The following is a 19,667-nucleotide window of genomic DNA, read 5'->3' on the forward strand; positions in this document are numbered from 1 at the left end:
GCACATCTCAGCCCACCATCACCGTGTCTGAGGGATGTGGCTAAATTCTGACGTGCTGCTCACTGCACCGCTCCAAAGCCTAATGCGCACTCCGGCCAGAGTCCCAGATGAATGAATGAAGATACATGTAAACGGATGCTATAAAAACTCAGGCTGAATGCCTATCCCTAGCAAGAATCCCTTCTGCTGTATTTTGCAAGAAGCAAGACAAATGAATGGGAAATTGGTGCCAAAGCCATGTGAGATGTCCCCCTTGCTACTGCAGGCAGGACCCGGGCTTCAGCCCTGCTCTGCGGGTCAGGAGACAGGCATGTCGAGCAGGCAGCTCCAGCTTTACTCTTATGCTTGTGTTTGGCTATGAAGAGCCCTGGTTGAAACTCACTGATGAACAGTTTTTTTTTCCTCTAAAAATAAAACCCAATTAGAAAACACGCCCTCTTCTTGCAACGAGCCTGATGCCTGTCCTTGACAGCACGACACGCCAGGACTCTACAGGCTGCATGTCTGTTCTCTGAGGAGGGAGAGAGCTGCAGGACGCGGCTTACCTTGGAAGACTGGGGGTGTGAGGTTTAGGTTTACTAGCTATGAAAGGCTTTGATTCGGAGGGAATCACTCCGTGAGAGTTTTGGTGTGGCTCCTGTGACGTTCTAGGAGGGGTGGGATGTGGGTCCCTGAGAGGCTGCGCTGGTTGCTGAGAGTCCAGATGGCGAATCGATTCCTTTTCCCTGGTTTTGTTTTTGTGCTCGGCTAACAACACGTCGAATCGTTTTCTTCTACCCTGGACAGCCCTCCGCTGGGTTAAGGAATGTGTCTACACACCAGAAACAACAACAAAACAAACAGAAATGGAGGAACGTCAGTAATAATTTTTTATGTCATATATCAAAGAATACCAATGCCAATAAAAAAGCAATCTAGACCGTTAGCATAATCAAAGGCTGCTTAGCATTTGATAAGGGAAAAACCTTAAGAGCATGAATTTTATTATTTTTTTTAAAGCTAGAAGCAGATATTCCAGGCTCCAAATGTGTAAGAATCTGGTGATGTCAATTCCACCAGAAGAAAGGAAAAAATGTCAACCATGCTGCCTGGTATGTAACCAAGGGGCAAACAGTGAGACTGTCAAACCTGATACAAACAGGTGACAGGTCCTTAAGTTCTGTGTCACTGGAGCAATTCATTGGTCAGGACTGTCACCAACTCCACTAGAAAGTCTCTCTTTGGGCCACTTAAGAGTTTTCAGTATTAAAAGGGAAGAAATACTTCCATTTTATGGGATGATACATCCCACAAAACATGTATCAGAAAGTCTTCTTTCAGTAACTGCCAGAAAGCAAAAATTAAATACAATTGCTTCTTTATTCCAGTGACAATGCCATAAGGAGAGAGGAAGCGGCTCAAGACACCCTAGAAACAGGGGCTGATGCAGCAGAGGGAGATCTGGGAATTAAACAGTGTGAAGCCAAGAGAAGACAGACCGTGAACAGGAAAAGATGCACAGCAGTGTGAAACCCCATGAACAGGCACTCTCTGCGGAAATCAAGAAAATGGGACAGACAGCATTTTTGGAATTGGAGACAAGGTGTAATCTCAGAGTCAAAAATGGTCACATCTTTAGAAATTTGGAATTACTCTTGAGAAGAAGAAAGGTCAAGTAAACCTGACCACTCCTTACTGTCAGGACCCCTGTTGGTATTAAAAAAAAAAAAAAAAAAAAAAGGCGCCACTAACCACAGCAGCCCAAATAACACCTCCCAAGTATGAGTGAGTTCAAGTCCTTGCCTCATCCATGTCACAGCAGTACTACAAAGGATCGTTCCTGTGTGCTCATTACCCACACGTTACACAAATGCACTGCTCTGCAGGCTCACACGTCTGCTACAGTGTAAAGGATTTTAGGGGAGTTAGACTTCTTCCCTTTTGCAATTCAGTAACATAACCTAGTCCTTATCAGTCACACTGCAACTATGTCTGCTCAAATGTAACCTGGCACAGATAGTTAGAAACATGAGTAGGGCTTTAAAAAAAATTTTTTTTTGTTTTTCTTTAATATGTAATATATCTGTAAGTAACCCAAATGAAGCCAAGAACCTCTGTCTTGCTCAGTGCTATACAAACACCTAGGACAGCACCTGGCACACCATCAATGCCTCAAACAAAAGGCAGATACAAATGATGGTCCTCCAATACACGCTGAATGAACAAACGAATGTACGGTATCACTGGTCACCTGCCCGTGTCTCCAGACAGATGGAGAAGCCGCTCCTCCTCTCTGAGTGTCCCTGGTGCCCAGCATGGCAAGACTGAGTGAAGAAAGTAGGCAGAGATGATGGATGTTTCCCAAGCTTCGTTTGAAGAGCAAACAGCATTTCCACTGGGCTCTGAAGAACCGTCTGATTACAACAGTTCTGACGCTGCCCATCAGAACTCTGTGGGAACTGTGTGAAGCCCACAGATAAGGACCCACTGTAAGGCGGCCCGGGGCCCGGCTTGCCCTAACACCTGTGCTCCCTGCTCCCCACACCTCCATCTCCTGCCCACCTCCAGGCTGTCCTGTGGACCCTAAGCTGTTTGCTCTGCCCTCCTCCCACGGTCTTCACACCCACTGTCTCTGCTGTCTCTTCCACCCCTTTCTGCCCAGACAAACCCCAAGAAGTTCAGCCTAGTAGTCCTTAGGTGAAGGAGCCTCCCCGACTCAGTTCCCCTAGTGAAGACTGTGACTAGCCTGGCCTCTTTTTTATTACCCATCACAGGTAACTTTTACCACTAAGGGTAGGAGCCAGGCCTTGATTTTGTTCAAGCCTGTATCCTCTGAGGCCCAGAGGGAGGTCTGTGCCCACACGTGTGTGCAGTAAATGTTTCTACACGGAAAGGAGCCCAAGTCTACCTGGACCGAAGTGCAAGGACACAGAACAGAACACTGGACAGATGAGGAAGTGAGGAGGGGATAGTGAGGGTGGCAGGCAGACCCCAGAATGACAGGAGTGGACAGCGGCAGATGGCCGTCAGGCGTCCTCAGCCTAACAGAGACCTGGCCAGCAGCATGGGGGACACTGAGCTGGGGCGGTCAAGTGTGTTTAGCCCCACAGCTCGAGAGGAAGGGAAAGGGAGAAGCACTGGCAAACAGGCCGCGAGAGCAAAGTACAGGCGTCTGTGCAAGGACAGGCCAGTTGCCATGCTGTATCTTCTGCCAGTTCTATGCTGAACTCATGCCCCGCCTGGGTGAAGATATATACTAATGCAAAGATAGGCTTGGCACCCTGCTAGATGGTCAAGACCCCTTAACAGTACACATGAAGGGCAAGCACAACTCAAAAAGATGGGAGAAAAAGGCAGGATCCACATAAAGCCACTGAAGGTTCAGGAAGAAGACTGGTCAAATCCCTTGCAGAACTGGAGTTGATAAGGCTTTTGGTTCATCAGCATGCCTCACAGATAATTAAAGAAGAGCATCCTGGGTAAAGTAAGCCTTCTTCACTAACCACAGTTACCACAACACTGAGAAATCTATGTGGCTGACAGTCAGCTAGGCAGGGAGAGAGCGGAGAGAGGCTGGCAAGTGTGATACAGCGTGGAGCAGGGCTGAGGCACTCGCTCACGTTGAATGGGACACGTTGAGTGTAACAGAGCTCAAATGGCTACCGTCAGCAACACACCACTCGAAGTGTTCAATTAATATTACAGAAAGCAAAGCAATTTGTCCTGAGGAATTTTTAACTGGGAGATTCAAAGGTGAATTTGAAGTGGAATGACCTCTGTGATAAAATGCAAAATTCAGAACATGCATGTGTATGTATGTTTTCCTCAGAGAAAAGGATCCATAATTCTTTAAAAATTAGATATTTAAAGGTGCTCTTGACCAACCAATTTCTTCAAAATAATCAGTACCTTGTTGCAAGATAAAACCCACACATTAAATATTAATAAGAACTATCTAGAAATAGCATTTCTCATTTCTGAAGATCTTAATATTCTTCCACTGTTTAGTGGATGAAGTGTAACCTGAATATTTTTATTCAAACATAATCTTTGGTAAAATTTATACATCAAAATATAATGTATAATACATCAAAAACTTTGTTAATTTGTAGTGAACACCACTAACTTCTATAATTTCTAACCTTCTCCAAACAACGGCTTTAAAATTACTTCAAGGCAATGATTCTGAATACTTTTTTTTTTTTTCTATTTTTTTTTTTTCCAACCGCCATGTCTCCCCATTCACAATACAGACCAGGTAAAGGGCCTGCCTGGGCTGAGGTGTATATGGGGTGGATTTACTCTGCCTCCTCTTTCTATACAGTCAGTGTAAGAACACAGCCTGTGGTAAGCATCGGGAGGCCCCTGAATACTTTTTGAACCCATCTTCAGGGTAGCTGGGGACATAAGCATATATGCTCATTCACATAAAGGGTCTACTGAAGCCACTCCCACATCCATACTAATTTTATAGTAAATACACCACCTTCTCATTAGCACACTGGCTAAGTTTTCTAAGGACAACTCAGGGCAGAAAGGGGGAATCTTTACATTTTTGTAGTGTGTGTGATTGATGCTTCTGAACTGTGATGTTGGAGAAGACTCTTGAGAGTCCCTTGGACTGCAAAGAGATCCAACCAGTCCATCATAAAGGAAATCAGTCCTGAATATTCATTGGAAGGACTGATGTTGAAGCTGAAACCCCAATACTTTGGCCACCTGATGTGAAGAACCGACTCACTGGAAAAGAACTTGATGCTGGGAAACACTGAAGGCGGGAGAAGGGGATGACAGAGGATGAGATGATTGGATGGCATCACTGACTCAATGGACGTGAGTTTGAGCAAGCTCCAGGAGGGATGTGGTGATGGACAGGGAAGCCTGGTGAGCTGCAGTCCATGGGGTCACAAAGAGTTGGATATGACTGAGCAACTGAACAAACTGATATATATGTATACCCACACAGATATACATACGTGTGTGTGTATGTGTACACAGATATACGACTACATGTGACCTAGGTTTTTTTTTTTTTTTTACATGTGACTTAGGTTTTTTAAAACTAAAAAAATAACACTATCTCAAAGTCACAGATTTTTTAATAGCTGTAAAATTAAGAACCAGATATTACACAAACATTTTAAGAATCACATAAACATTTTAAGGATCTATCCATACAAGAAAAGGAAATTTCTGGATGTATCCTATGTCAGTACACTTCAAAACACAGTAAAGGGAAGCCTCTCAAATTAAAGGCATTGAAGATAACAGATTAATTAGGAAAAAACACTGTCCTCCTGGAAACAACAGTGCTCACTAGGGGCAGTTTAGAACAGCTGTTTATAACAACAGGTCCCATGTTTTCTGAATTTGAAGTGTTCTCCATCAAAACAGAGTCAACACCTCCCTTAAAAATCCAGGAAAATCATCAGGACAGAGGCCCTGTGAGCGAGAGAGACCTGGGGAGCAGCGCTGTGCAGCCCTGGTCCCCCCCGCTTCCTGGAGCACTGGGCTCTCCCTGGGGCCCACTCCCTACCTTGCACGTCAAAGACCGGGTGCAGGGCTTCTTGGTGTCGAGATCGATGACCCCACAGTGGATGTCAGGATCAAACTCTCTTTCTGTCAAAAGCACACAGACATTACAATGGGTTCAAACACTCCTTCACTTATTCTGAAAATAGAAATCAGAGATTCTCTTATTTCAGGCAAGTTATAACTTGAAGCAAATCTACCACATTATCAATAAATGTAAGAAGTAAAATGTTTGAGCACTGAGAAAAAAGTCGCGACATCACTGAGAGGGTGGGCACTCCAGTCACCAGACGAAGGAGCGGGGCCATGTGAGCCAGCACTCCCCACTACTCCATTTGGGAACATGCCACTAGAAAGCTGCTTTTACGTCACCTACACACACATGCACTCTAAAACCAAGGAGGAGGAGGTCAAGGACACAACTTAGGGAACCTCATCTGAAAGCTGAAGTTGGCTAGTTTTAAAAGGAGGACTTCTAATAATAGTTGATTTGCTCCGCCAGGAGTGCTCAGTTAATACAAAAAGAAATGCTCAGAGAAAAAATATGAAGTTACCTGATAATCTCTTATTTAAAAACTTCCTGTTATTGGAGTAATCTTCTGCCTTCTTTTCCAGAACAGGCGGTGCAGGAAGCCCTTTGCCATTCAGAATGTGTCCAGGTGAAGGCAAGGTTGGCTTTGGTACTGAGGGGCAGTTAAGGCCAGGCTTGACTGAGGAGCTCATGGGAGCAGGACAGGTGGGCCCTGCCGCGGGTTTCAGTAGCGTGCCATCTATCTTCGGATGAATCTTTTCCACTTTGACAGAGGGCGTCATGCTGTCGTGGGGGAAGTGAGAACACCAGCACCTGAGTGCCTTGCAGCCCCAGGAGACTGGTAAGCTCGAGGGATGAGGCAGAACCTGGGTTTGTCCATATGCCCGCAGAGCTAGGTTCCCAAAGGCACCTTGGGAAAATCTGTTAGGACTATGCAGAAAACTCAGTGAACCTTTATCCATAAGCCTTTCTGGAGAGGCAGAGAGCTCCAGAGGAACCATCACATTTACCTGGCCTTTCATCATTCCAGAACAATCGTACACATGAGCCTGTTATCCAATGCAACTCCAGCAAGCAGCAAAATATGAAAAGGTCTCAAAGGACCAGAAACTACCGCAGGACCCTGTGAGGATTATCTTTTGAGAACTGTCATTTTTAAGAACTGATCCATCAAAGTGAAGTAAAATGAGTGAGTAGAGAAGAGAGCAACTGAAATTAGAGAACATTTCCAAGAAAGGTCAGTATGGACTTAGAAGAACTGAAAAGTGCCTAACAGTTGATCTCCAAGAAGAGCTTCTCTGCCCCTGTCAACAAGGAAGACCCAGGTTTAATTAGGACATGACGCATCACTGAAGCGGTAATTCTCCAGACCCTGAAAAAGGCTTTCCTGACAGAAGCCTGGACTCTAAGTGCCTGGCACCTAGCTCGTGAGCACTGGACACCTGGATCACTAACCAAGAACTGATTTTTCTCGGCAGCTTACCAATGCCGTCACTTGGGTGGCAAACGCTGCTTCGAAGCTAACAGCTGGCCCGGTCCCCATCTAAAGCCCAGCTACAGATACAGAAAACTTGGACCGGGGAGGTTCTGTGCATTTTGTCCAGCGCAGCCAGTGCTCTCACAGCTGTTAGGCTGCTGAGTGACTTACACGCTGCACTGGCATTTTCTTTGGCGCTCTGACAGCTCCAGGAACGAAAGCCAAGCCCGCTGTACTTGCGCTTCTGACAGATGAGTGGAGGCTGGGGGCTTAGCAACCGGGACAAACAGCACCAAACAGCTGTACCTGGAGCAGCCCGACAGCGGCGGAGACACCACAAGATGCCACGGCCTCTGCAAGCTGGCAAGGTCTGTGCACAAGAGCAGGTGCTGGCCGATGCCTGAAGATTAACCAGGTTATCAGACCTTGGGACTGAGACGTATGGCATACCCTCCACAAGGGAGGCGGGCCAGGGAAAAGCCACTCGCCACCAAGGCCGAGGGATGCCGTGAGCCGGCAGGATGTGTTTCCATGAGAGGGCACGGCTGCTCTTCACGTGACCACACAGAGCCTGCCAGCCTATGGATCCACCGCGGAAACTCGTCAAGGCCTGTCCTTGTGGTGGGAACCTCTTTTTCAGCCTCCCTCATCAGTGTTCTGGTATGAACCCAAGTCAGAGGGTGGGAGGAAGCACTGCTTCCCTATTTGCTTTGTAAGCCCAGAAAATCCTAAGACAGCTTCTGGGGATCTCTCTGGTTTTTATTCTCACTGTTATCATCAGTGGCAGCAGCACCAGTACCCCTTCTTTCTGCACGGTCTCCTGCGGGGCTGACACTAGCCAGCCTTGACTGGCTACCTGACTCTAACACACGAATCCTTGACTCTACCACATGAATCCTACCATCCCAATGACCCTGCACAGGGGCCATGGTCTTTAAACTCTGAGAAAAACAGGGCCTTGGCTAAAGCCCCTCAGCTAGGAAGTGACAGGGGTGGATTTGAACCTCAGGCCTGTTCGACTTGAGAGTCCCACTGCTAAATCTTGTCACGCTTCCCTCTCATTGCGCACATAAAGGAGATAACCACAGTACCTATTTCACAGGACTGTTGTAATAAGTATTAATAACCTGATTATTATTGCTGTCATGACTCTGCAAAGTTTCCCAAGCTGTAATAGGGAAACAAAAAGAAACAACAACGTATATCTGGATTTCCCCCAGAGTGGGCTTTCTTTTACATTTCCACAGACACTCTCACAGGCTACTTGTGTACACAGTTCCACTTCTGGCCAGTGAGCTTTAAGAACCCTCTGAGCCATACTCACATTCTACCATGGGGGACTCGATTTTGCTGGATGGGATGCATTGGCCTGTTCCCCCTGAGCTGCAGTTTCTCTTTGGGTGATTTCAACAACTTGGAACTTAACGAGGACGTGCTCAGAACACCTCCGCTGGAAGAACGGCTGCTTCCACTTCCACCACCTCCTCTGCTTTTGGACAGAGAAGGGAAGAAGGAAAATACTGAAGTGGGAGGAACGGCCAAAGAAGGCTTGCTGGATGAGCTATGTCTTCTTTCTGAAAAAGAAAACAAAGGGGGGGGGAGGGGAAACACTGTTTCAGGCAAGTCTTCAATGGAACCCTGGAGGAGTCCCCTGAAATCAACACATTTAGGTTCAAAAAATGTGTCACTAAGTGAAAATATATTAAACTCACCAGCTTTCAGAAATGGCTTATCTAGGCCCTACAGACTTATTCTGGATTCTAGGAACTGGTCCTTCTGCTTAAGAAAACATTTCACCATAAAGAGGTTTATCATACATAGATAACCACTAGGAAATTAAATAGCCACTTTAAACCTGAGACTACTGGGTTTTGCATTTTAGAAATAAACCTCACTGACTCCAATTTGTAGTCAGAGAGGGGAAAATTATTCATTCATCTCCAGAGCTCTGTTCATTGACACCACACAGAATTATTTCTTACTTTCTAGTGAGGGACATCTCCAATTTTCAAAACAGCAAAGTGTGAAGAAAAAAGTTGTACTTTCATTTTATTTTTTTGTCACTACCCACCAGCATATGACACCAAATAAGAATGTTTCTAGGATTATCTTATCGTTCCTTACGAATCTGTGCTGAAATTTTCCAGTGAATCACTTCACTCCCCACCCCCAACCCCTCCCCCACTTTTAAAATAATCTTACTTGACTACAGATGGCACGGCTCTGGTTCACACCACTAAGATGCCAAAGGCGCAAGACAAAAATACCACAAATAGCTTCGCCTGTTTTATAAACCAGGAAGTAATTCATGGTTAAGCAAGAACTACACAGGTTTAACGGAAAGTAAGTCTATCCGCTAGAGAATCAGGTTTTCTCAGAGTAAGGCAATGCAAACTAAATAAATTGAGAGCTGAAGAATGTTACCATCAGAAACAAGTAAATTATTTAGTAACTTTATCTACTTAAGTACCTTATGCTGTTGGTTAGTAATTACCTTCAGTTAAACTTGTACTTTAAAATGGCATGTTTGCTTAACTCTTAGGTTTAAAAATGTACGTGACTCAACATCTATTTATCACAACATGGAAGTTACATGAATATTTTAAAAATTCAGCATATTAGAATCAATTTGACTGATTCAGTCGCTCAGTAGTGTCCAACTCTTTGCACCCCATGGACTGCAGCACACCAGGTTTCCCTGTCCACCACCAATTCCCAGAGCTAGCTCAAACTTATGTCCATTGAGTCAGTGATGCCACCAACCATCTCATCTTCTGTGGTCGCCTTCTCCTCCTGACTACAATATTTCCCAGCATCAGGTTCGTTTCTAATGAGTTCGTTTTTCACATCAGGTGGCCCAAGTATTGGAGCTTCAGTGTCAGTGCCTCTAAATGAATATTCAGGACTGATTTCCTTTAGGATTGACTGGTTTGATCACCTTGCAGTCCAAAAGACTCTCAAGAGTCTTCTCCAGCACCACTGTTCAAAAGCATCAATACTTTGGTGCTTAGCCTCCTTTATGGTCCAACTCTCACATCCATTCATGACTGCGGGAAAAAACAGTTTTGACTAAATGGACCTTTATCGGCAGTTATGTCTCTGCTTTTTAATATGCTGTCTAGGTTAGTCATAGCTTTTCTTCCAAGGTACTAGCATCTTTTAATTTCATGGCTGCAGTCGCCATCTGCAGTGATTCTGGAGCCCAAGAAAATAAAGTCTGTCACTGTTTCCATTGTTTCCCCATCACATAAATGGTTTATTTCCAAATGTCTTTTTTAACCAGTGAAGCTGTGCTGAGTTATTCCCAGGATGACATCAGGTCACTGATGCTTTATGAGGTACTAAGAGCCTGCTCTACACCAAGACAAAATTATTATGTTCTCTATAAACAGAATTCAAATTCTCCAACTAGAACACACAGAGGCTACAACCAAGTCAGGAAGGCCCAACCGGTAGTCATTTGTAAGTGCCTGCTGCTTCCTTCCCCAGATATGACAGTTGTGTGTAAGGAAGGGAAAGCCAAAATAAGCTAAGTTGGCATCTGAGGCTTTCTTTAAAAAAAAAAAAATTAACTTTCCTTCTCTTCTGTCATCCCCAAATACTCTAAATATACTTTCAAGCATCAGCACTTGTCAGCAAGGACTGCGAAAATCTGTTTCCATTTCCTGACTCCCTTGGATGACGGAGCTTATTGTCTCAGTCAGCTGCCCATGACAACCTGGCACAGAGTAGGCCTTCAATTAACACTGAAGCCTAAGACCAGGCTAATGTCTCGAGGACCATTAACCACAACTGAGTAAGTCCACATCTGCCACATAAAATACTATTTTTCACTCAACATTTCTATTTAAATGATCAACTCCACTGTTTCTCCCTAATCCAATATTCACCAGTCTCTCGTGGGGATATCACTGGTATTTCGGACAGAACAATTCTCGTACAGGACCTCAGAGTGGTTAGAACTCCTGTTCCCCGAGCCCCTCACCACCAGTAAGTGGTACCACTCCACCAAGGGCAGCCTGAAACTACCGCCCCAATCAAAACTGTCCCTCCCAATCTATTTTCAGATGGCCCAGCATGAAATAGGGTATCACTCAGTTGAGAGATATTTTCCCAAAACAATAACATGAATAAAATAATAGGTTTTAAAAGTCTATAATATACTTTATACTTCTGCTATACATTAAATATTAAAATATTCATCCATATTCTGCCACAAAAATTATCTTGTGTACCCCCAGTGGAAGAGTACTAAAGGAATACCACCATATCTGTAATACAAAGAGGGGGAAAAACTTCCAACCAGAACTTTGACTTCTAGGAAATACATTCCTTTTACAATTTGTCATGTATCAGAATTCTCAAGTGTCTCTGAGTGAAAGTGATGTATTCTCTCTTATATCAAATGATGCAAATAAATTATCAATCTAATTAATCTTCCATAATGATCATCTTGAAGACAGAAAGTAATTCTGAAGACACTGATCTACCAGGGAACAATTTCAGCATAAAGAATTTTTGCATTTGCTTTTGCGAGATTTCCTCTGTAAGAAGCACTAGGTGAACACAGAAAACTACCCTTGGTTGAACTAAGCCATGTGAAAATAAAAGCACACCCCCTCTATCTGCTCACCCCCACCAAACATCCACCATCCACCCCAGTTCACCATGGACCTGAGGAGCCACGTCACCCACAGCTGGTGTGACAGCTTTCCCTCCATTTCGGATACCCTTCCTTCCACCACTTCACAGCAGCTCACAACCTGAAACCCTGCTGACCCCTACCCTCAGAAGCACATGCCAGGCTGTCTTCAAGGAAAACTCATATTAGAATATTTAAGTATTTTTCAAAGCATTTAATACACATGCAACTGTGCTACCATTCTTGTTAGATTCCTACCTTTCTCAGCGTCGCTGCTCAAGTTTTGAGTGTTTGTGCCCATTATCCCATTTTTCTAATGAGTCTCTTGTGGGATTTATTGCACAACTCTGCATAGTGCAGTAATTTTTTAGGAATGCGTGTTTTGTTAGAGCAGACTGACTGCAATTTCAGTTTGTCCTTTCAATTTTCATTTTTTCTTTTTTGGCCACACCGCATGGCATGTGAGCTCTGACTTCCCCAGCCAGGACTGAACTCATGCCCCTGGGAGAGGGGCACAGAGTTCTAACCACTAGACCCCAAGAAAGTTCCTGCCCTTTCAATTTTCTATTCTCATTATAGTCCACTCTCCCTTTTTCTTCAGTTAATGCTTTTTTTCCCTTGTCTATTAACTCTTGATATGGGATTCTGCATTAGAAAAATCAAGATTCAACGCTTTCTAACACTAGAAGTCAGCTGATATACCAACAACTTATCAAAAAAGTTATATTTCCTACTGCAACAATAAAAGCTGTTTAAAAACTTAGAATGGCAATCTATCATGTGAATTTCTTTCATTCACTAAAACTTGAAACAGGCTGTGTGTGTGTGTGTGTATAAATGTGATTCTGGCTGAAAAGTGCCAGCTCAAACCCTCGTCACGCTGCTGAATTAAGCTGTTCCTTCACATCATGCTCTGCTAACTTATTCACTGGAAAGGGCGGCATCTGGCTTTCCCTTCACGAGAAAATAAAGATGAAAAAACCAAATTAAATTATAGTTGTGTTGGACTCTCCCCAACCTTTCAAGCTGGGCCCTTAACTTTCTTAAGATTTTAAAAAGTGTTTTGTTTCTAGATCAAAAGGGAAATGGGCAACTTATGGGTAGGGTTAGGGACCTTATACTAAGTGGACAAACTGGTGGCCAGATGCTAAGCACAACTCCAGTGTGGTTTGGTGAAAAGTCCAAGTTGAATTTTCAAAGCACTCCTCTCTCCAGGGCCTAGCACTGGCCCAGAAAAAGCACGCTCTGTCCCTAAATGAGGAGGGCCCTGTGAACGGCTCCAGCAAGCAGGAAAGATAGGCAGACAGACAGACACAGATACAGTGAAAAGACAGAACACAGACAGAAAGACAGGCATGGGTGGGTAAGGTTGCAATGTCTATGTAGCGGTGGTGACCACACAAATAGATGGGGAGTCAGAGACAGAGAGGGCAAGAGATGGGTGCATCAGTCTTTCTTTCTCTTGTGACTTGAACATGTGACACCACTGCAGGCCAGGGTAGGATACTGGGATGGGTAGGGGACAGGACAACTTTAAGTCTTCCAAAACAGAAAGTAACCAAGAATACTGAGCTTATAATTAATTGTGGATTTATGCTGAGGTTCAAATAAAAAAAAAATGCATATACAAGTGTTGACACCTAGGTACAAACCAAAAAGGAGTTCAAATCAAATAATTCGATCTTTAAAAGTCATATATATTGAAGAAAAAAAAACCTAAAAATAACTTATGATGTACAACTGTCAGTGAGGATACAAACCTAAAATGCAGTCAAAAAACACGTAACTTCAAATCATTCATGCTTGAAAAAAATCTACAAAAATACCTGTCATTTGTTAAGTGGTCATCCCTTGGCCTACAGGTCTATTTTTGAAAAACTTTTGCATATTGTTTTTCTACAACAAATATGGTTTACTTGTTTATCAAACACATACTTTTAAAAAAGAGAGATCAGTTGGTCTTCTGGCCTCAATTCCACACATGCCAAAATAAAGCAAGGCCTATTATCACTCCCAAGCATGGTATCAATTTGTCTCACTCTTCAGGAGCATCATGCAAGAGCAGGCACAGCGGTGAACAGCTCAGAAAACCCCACAAAACTATTTTTACTCAAGGCCCTTTTCTGGTTAGCCCTAACCATCTTCCTACAGAGCAGACACTGCCATGATCCCCTCTTTCCAGATGAGAAAGCCAAGGCTTTAAAGGACTCAAGTTGGTTGCCCAACATCACCCAGCTAACCCAGAAGCAGGATCAGCATGCAAGCCCAGGAAGGCTGACTCTAGTGCCCAGGCTGGAGCCAGGACAGTCCATCTGCCCTTAAGTGGCGTGATGAGCAGACCACGATGCATAGGCCAAAGGCAGGTGGAAGGGAAGGGTGATGGCGGGTCATATATCCTCTTTCCAAGTGCTCAGCAAGTGCGGGCTATTACTTGGGCTGCACAGAGGGCTGCACAGTCAGAAACAGAACAAGTTTAAGACAAAGCTTTGGTAAATTTGGGGTGGGGAGCCACAATCTGTTCAAGGGAAAACCAGGTTGTTGTGGACTTACTCTCTATTTTGGAAGTTGCTAACCTAAAGGTTAGCTATGGTCTCAGTCAGTGTTGCATTCATTTTTTTCCCCCCTCAGAGAAACATTTAAGATGGTTTTAAGAATGATTTTTTTTTTTTTTCTAGAAAGTGCTTGTCAGGCTGCCTTTCTGGCTTGGCTAAAAAGAATTATTTACAAAGTTCCCAGACGCATATGCGCTACAAAGAACCCATGAGGAGGAGCAGCAAACGCCTGTTTCACAGGGTGAGACTGGCCCCCGCTGCCCAGCACCATTAGGCATGCTTGCAGTCACGCTCTGCTCTTGGTCATCTTCCTGACAGAGTTTGTTGGACACACTCTCGATTAATTAAACAGTTTGAATAGAATCTAAAGTAAAAACCGAAAAAAAAAAAAGTCATCCTTTTTTTTTTTTTTTTCCAGTAGATCACTTGAAACGGCAAGAACTTTGGAGTCAGAGACACGTGGGTTCAACTCCTTGCTCTGTCACTAACTAGCTAGGTGACACTCCGGGCAAATACCTAACTCCACCTACAGACTTCATCTGTCAGGCCTACCTTGCAGGGCTGCAGGGATTAAGTAACAGAGTTGTAAAGCCCACTGTGGACCAGGGACTGGGAACTCCACAGCAAGGAAGACAGAGGCTCCCTGTAAAGTTCAGGTGGTGACGGTTACAGACACCAAGTGGGAAAGGCCTGCTGATTACTCAAGCAAGCAGAAACCACTGAAGAACAAGGCAAACCCACTGCGCCTTCTCCAGTGTGGGAGAAACTTAAGTTTATAGATTTAGTTCACATGTCAGTCCAGGAAGATAGTAAGTTCATCTCAGTGGACAGTTTGGAACTTTTACAATTCATTAAAAATGAATACATTCATACATCAACCAAAAAAGACATTCATTCAAGCTAAAATTACTTTATAAGTAAAAAGTTGGCCCATTTTCCTAACAGAACTGAGTCACTTAGGAAGAACTGCAGGTGAAAAGAAAGAAAGTGGATCCAAAGGTGGAAATTTTATGTAGATTATCTAAGCAATGATTCCCAAAACTCCCAAATTTTTCTCTAAGTAAAGCTCACAACTGTGGATGGGTTAGGGTAGGTGAGGTTAAATAGAATGAATACTCTGTTACAGAAAGACCTTTTTTCCCTTCTTCTCTTGGCCAAGCCATACAGCTTGCAGGATCTTAAGTTTCCCAACCAGGGACTGAACCCATGCGCCATGCAGTGGGGGTGTGCAGTCTTACTGACTGAACAATAGGGACGTCCTAGAAAAGCCTTATGAGAACTACCAACCCACAGGTAAGGAATATATGATTTCATGGTGTCTCTGACAGTCCCATTCCACTAATACTCTATAACTACTCCCATTGGAAGCAAGGATTTTTAATAACCAAGCTTACATATGGCTATAAAATGTAAAACAGCGATCCTTTGGTCAGATATAGCAAGTAATAACTGCATACACCAAAAGCTCAGTTTAGAAACGCTGGGTCATTCATTAAGCAGACCTTTCAAAAAATTAAATTGCTTATTTGACATTCAGGTTGGAAATAACTGCTATGTGCTACTCATAGGTCCTAATTAACCCAAAGTAACCATCACATTTCAGTTTTGGGGCCACCAGACACAACTAACAAGGGGTCAAACTGGCATCATCTGTGTTTCATTAGGAGTATGACCCCTATGAAACATCAAAGATCAGGACTCGAGGCAGACTATATCTAAGCCTGCATAATATATATTTTATATATATATATATATATATATTACAGCAACTCACCAGGCATACCCAATTTAGCAACATCCTAAGCAGTATCTGTGAAACCATGACTTTGGGTTTGACGTAGCTATTTTTTTCCCTAGTAACTATTTAAAAAAAAAAAAAAATTAGCACACTTTTAAAGTCACATCATTGACTATATGTGGACTTAACACATTTAACAACATCTCCTCACTGCTCTCACTGTCAACTTCTCCCTGTAAACATTCTTGTTCTTTTCTAAAAGCAGTCTCACATGTCTGACCAACAAACACAATCCAATTCTACTCCTGTCCTTACATATTCTTTCTTAATCGTAAATCTGCTTTTTCTTTGATCCAATTTCTGGAGGGTCCCCAAGGACTTGATTGGAATACTCCAGAGCAACCAGTGCATAGTCTGATGCTAAAAAGGAAGCGAGTCAGTGGGACTGCGCCTGGAATGTTCAAATCTCAAGCTGGGGGATCCAGTGCTGACCTCTGACATGCAGTACCTCAAAGGGCAGTTAGCCAAAAGCCAAAGCTGGAGCCAGGAGGCGCCCTCAGAGCATGCCTAGGTGGGTTACCAACGGCACTGGAAAACAGCGAGGAAGGAAAAGTCTTTACCACAAAGCCCGCGGCATCATTTCCACTAGAGAGACTTAACTGAAAAGGATGATTTCAACACTGGCTGCCCTAACAAATTAGTCTCCAACTGCAACTTCTGCCAGATGCATTTTTCCTCCCCCTAATGCAGAGGTGTTTTAAAATTCAAACATAGGGGGAAAGTGCAGAAATGAGAGTCATTTACAGCACTTGGGCCACTTGAAACAACTTTTAGCCAAGGTCTATAATCAAATTATCAAGCTCTTGAAGTCAGTGCTTTATGACGGAAATAAAAGGCCCACTAAAGTATTCCAGGTCCCTTGGCATTTCCACGTCTCTGGGCAGGGCAGCCCTGCAGCATCCCTATTCACACTGGCTGATGAAAGAGAACAGATCACAAAGGGCAGATTACAAGGGGGAACGACTCCCAACTCCCCAACTCCGGAGGGGGAAGGGACAGGCGTGAATGGATTGTAAATAATGTTGCTAAGAAAGGACCACAAATATGGCAACCTAAGATAATCCCCTTGCCAGGAATTCTTCCCAGGGGGCTGTTCTTTCTGAACTTTGCTTTCAAGTATGTGAGAAATATGAAGAACTTATTGAATATCTGGAGGTAGCCCTCCCCTGCCATCTTAACTTGTAGCTCTGTGCAAACATTAGGGGAAAAAAAACAAAACATGGTCTTCCAAAATTCCAAATACTTTATTAAAGGAGATGGAATGATAAAGAAAAAGAGGGGAGACCGAATGGTACAACAACTGATCACCTCAGCTGGGAGAATAGTATCAGTTCTTCATCATTGTTTTCTTAAGACATCTTGCTTAAGGAAAACTGAATGGACCGAAAAACCAGTTCATTTCCTTCAGGGGGCCCTTCCTATGCTCCTGCTTAAGGTGCAGACTTTGAACTGAGAGTTATCATCATGATCTCAGACAAACACACACAGATGTTTCTCAGCATATGTAACTTTGGGGAAAAGGCTGTCACTGCTGTGAGCAGAATGCAGCCACCAAACGACGCCACCTCTGAGACGTTGCCGTCACCGTTTCAGACTACGGCAGGGATATCATGCAGTGAGCGACATGCTGGCTGACACTTCTACTTTGCTAACAGTCGTAAGCACCTCTCTCTGCTGTCCTCAGGACGCACGGTGTCAAGCAAATGATACTGACAGAGTACAGCAAGCACTCACCCCACCTGAAACAAACCCGATTTCAAGGTCTGAATGATGCACAGCATTCCCTAAATGCACCCCTTGGTCTCCCTCCATCCACTGAACTGACAGGTCTGCATGGCTCAGGTATCTATGTACGACAAGGAACAAAAAGCCAAGACAAGAAATCCACCAGTCTTCAGGTACTTTTGGTTTAATCCTTTATCTGTTGGGGGAAAAGCATCCTATACGTTCAGTGAACGATCATTGTAAGTTTAGCCTTCTAACGTGCTAACACCACGTGCAGATCAAGCGGCAACACCTCCAGTTCTTATACAAACACCTCTATAGTCACGTCTGGTCTGTAGTTGGGCCTGAGTTCCAGTTTTTCTCTAATGAGAGATTCAAGGCTATCACCAAAATGCACAAAGAATTAAGGAAAACAAGCTATGTCTTTACTACTGCTACTGCTGCTAAGTCGCTTCAGTCAGGTCAGACTGTGCGACCCCACAGATGGCAGCCCACCAGGCTCCTCCATCCCTGGGATTCTCCAGGCAAGAACACTGGAGTGGGTTGCCATCTCCTTCTCCAATGCATGCATGCATGCTAAGTTGCTTCAGTTGTGTCCGACTCTATGCAACCCCACAGACAGCAGCCCACCAGGTTCCTCCGTTCACAGAACTCTCCAGGCAAGAACACTGGAGTGGGTTGCCATTTCCTGCTCCGATGTCTTTACTACTCCAATCCAAATTTTACACACACACACACAAAGGGTAAGGGAGAGAGAAAAAAATTAAAGGAACCTGGCAGAACTTCAAGCAGAAGAGTCCTTCTCGTTTTTGTTTTTTTTAAACAAAAACTTCCGTGTGGGAATCCCCTTAAGGAACAGTGTCCTCTGAGGCCAGAAAGGAGCAGCAAGTCCAAGGTGCAACAGAATGACGGCACCATCTGCCGCAGAGTGCCGCACTGAGTTGGGAAGCCACATCTTTACTGCTGTGTTCCACTAGTTTTGTGGCCTTTACATTCCACTTTATTGGGGAGGAAGGAGAGGAAGGGGTGAGAAGACCATGAACCTGGGAATAACAACAACCTCAAAATAACAACACAGCCTTTAAAGCCTCCTCATTAAATGAGCTCTGTTAATAAGGAATGGGTGATTCATGACTGAACAATGCCAATGTTTTGATGAGTTTGCAGCACGTGTTTTTTTTTTTCCCCCTGAAGACCGAAAACAGCATCTGCCCCACCTACAGGCCGGGGTTGTCCACTAATCAACACCAAAGCGATATTCAAAAATGAAACCAGAAAACAGCAACTGTAAAACTGCCTGACGAGAAGTAAAAGTTTTGTGTTTTGTTTTCTTTTAATGAACAGCAGTTTGAATAAAGGTTTACAATCCTGTTTGTATTTCAAGTCCTGAAAACCGGTAGCTAAAGTTCATCCTCAATTAAAACCATCCGGTCAAGCACATTATTGCAGGAGGCATGAAATGTGAATCCAGTGAAAACTAAAGATCTCAACTGTCACCTCGCTTCCTGCTTTCAGAGGAGGCATGAGAGAGTTAAGGTAACTTTGAGAACAGCTGCCCAACCCACCCGAGCAGAATCAGCTTGGCTGTACTGGCTACCTTAATAACACAACTGAAGGAAAAAAAAATAGTCTTTTCTGGCAGGCAGTCAGTAATTAAATTTTTATACACTCAATTTAAGTTACTGAATGACTTCCCAGGGTTACTGTTTGTATTTTGAAGTTGTTCTTCCTCTTGACACAATGTTCTGCTTGCAACTTTGCTGCGGAATTGAAGAATCCGACAAAACGGCTTTCAAACACATTCTACAGGAAACACTGTGAACTGCCTGTCATGAAACCTCACTCACCGCAAGTGAGATAAAAAACAAACAGTCAAAGCGTGTTACAACGTTCCTCCATTTTTAGAGAGCGACGTAACCACTGCTCTCCCT

The 19,667-nt window shown here is 43.9% G+C and overlaps 1 protein-coding gene and 1 non-coding gene across 5 annotated transcripts in view; both read right to left on the minus strand.

Annotated features, from left to right (window-relative positions):
• The window catches only part of ATXN7 (ataxin 7), a 132,544-nt gene that overhangs the window by 13,891 nt on the left and 98,986 nt on the right, over nt 1–19,667 (minus strand). For all 4 annotated transcript variants that reach the window (XM_043885953.1, XM_043885952.1, XM_043885951.1 and 1 more), the window contains 4 exons: nt 8,344–8,593; nt 6,066–6,325; nt 5,516–5,598; nt 546–811 (listed from right to left, as the gene is read on the minus strand). In XM_043885953.1, the coding sequence (XP_043741888.1) occupies nt 546–811; nt 5,516–5,598; nt 6,066–6,325; nt 8,344–8,593 (859 nt within the window). The remainder of the gene's footprint in view (nt 1–545; nt 812–5,515; nt 5,599–6,065; nt 6,326–8,343; nt 8,594–19,667) is intronic.
• Nucleotides 4,208–4,343, minus strand: LOC122683375. The gene has a single exon (XR_006337722.1). It is a non-coding gene; the product is annotated as a small nucleolar RNA SNORA51 (small nucleolar RNA).

This window comes from Cervus elaphus, chromosome 24 (genome assembly GCF_910594005.1).
Source record: "Cervus elaphus chromosome 24, mCerEla1.1, whole genome shotgun sequence".
Taxonomy (NCBI): Eukaryota; Metazoa; Chordata; class Mammalia; order Artiodactyla; family Cervidae; genus Cervus; species Cervus elaphus.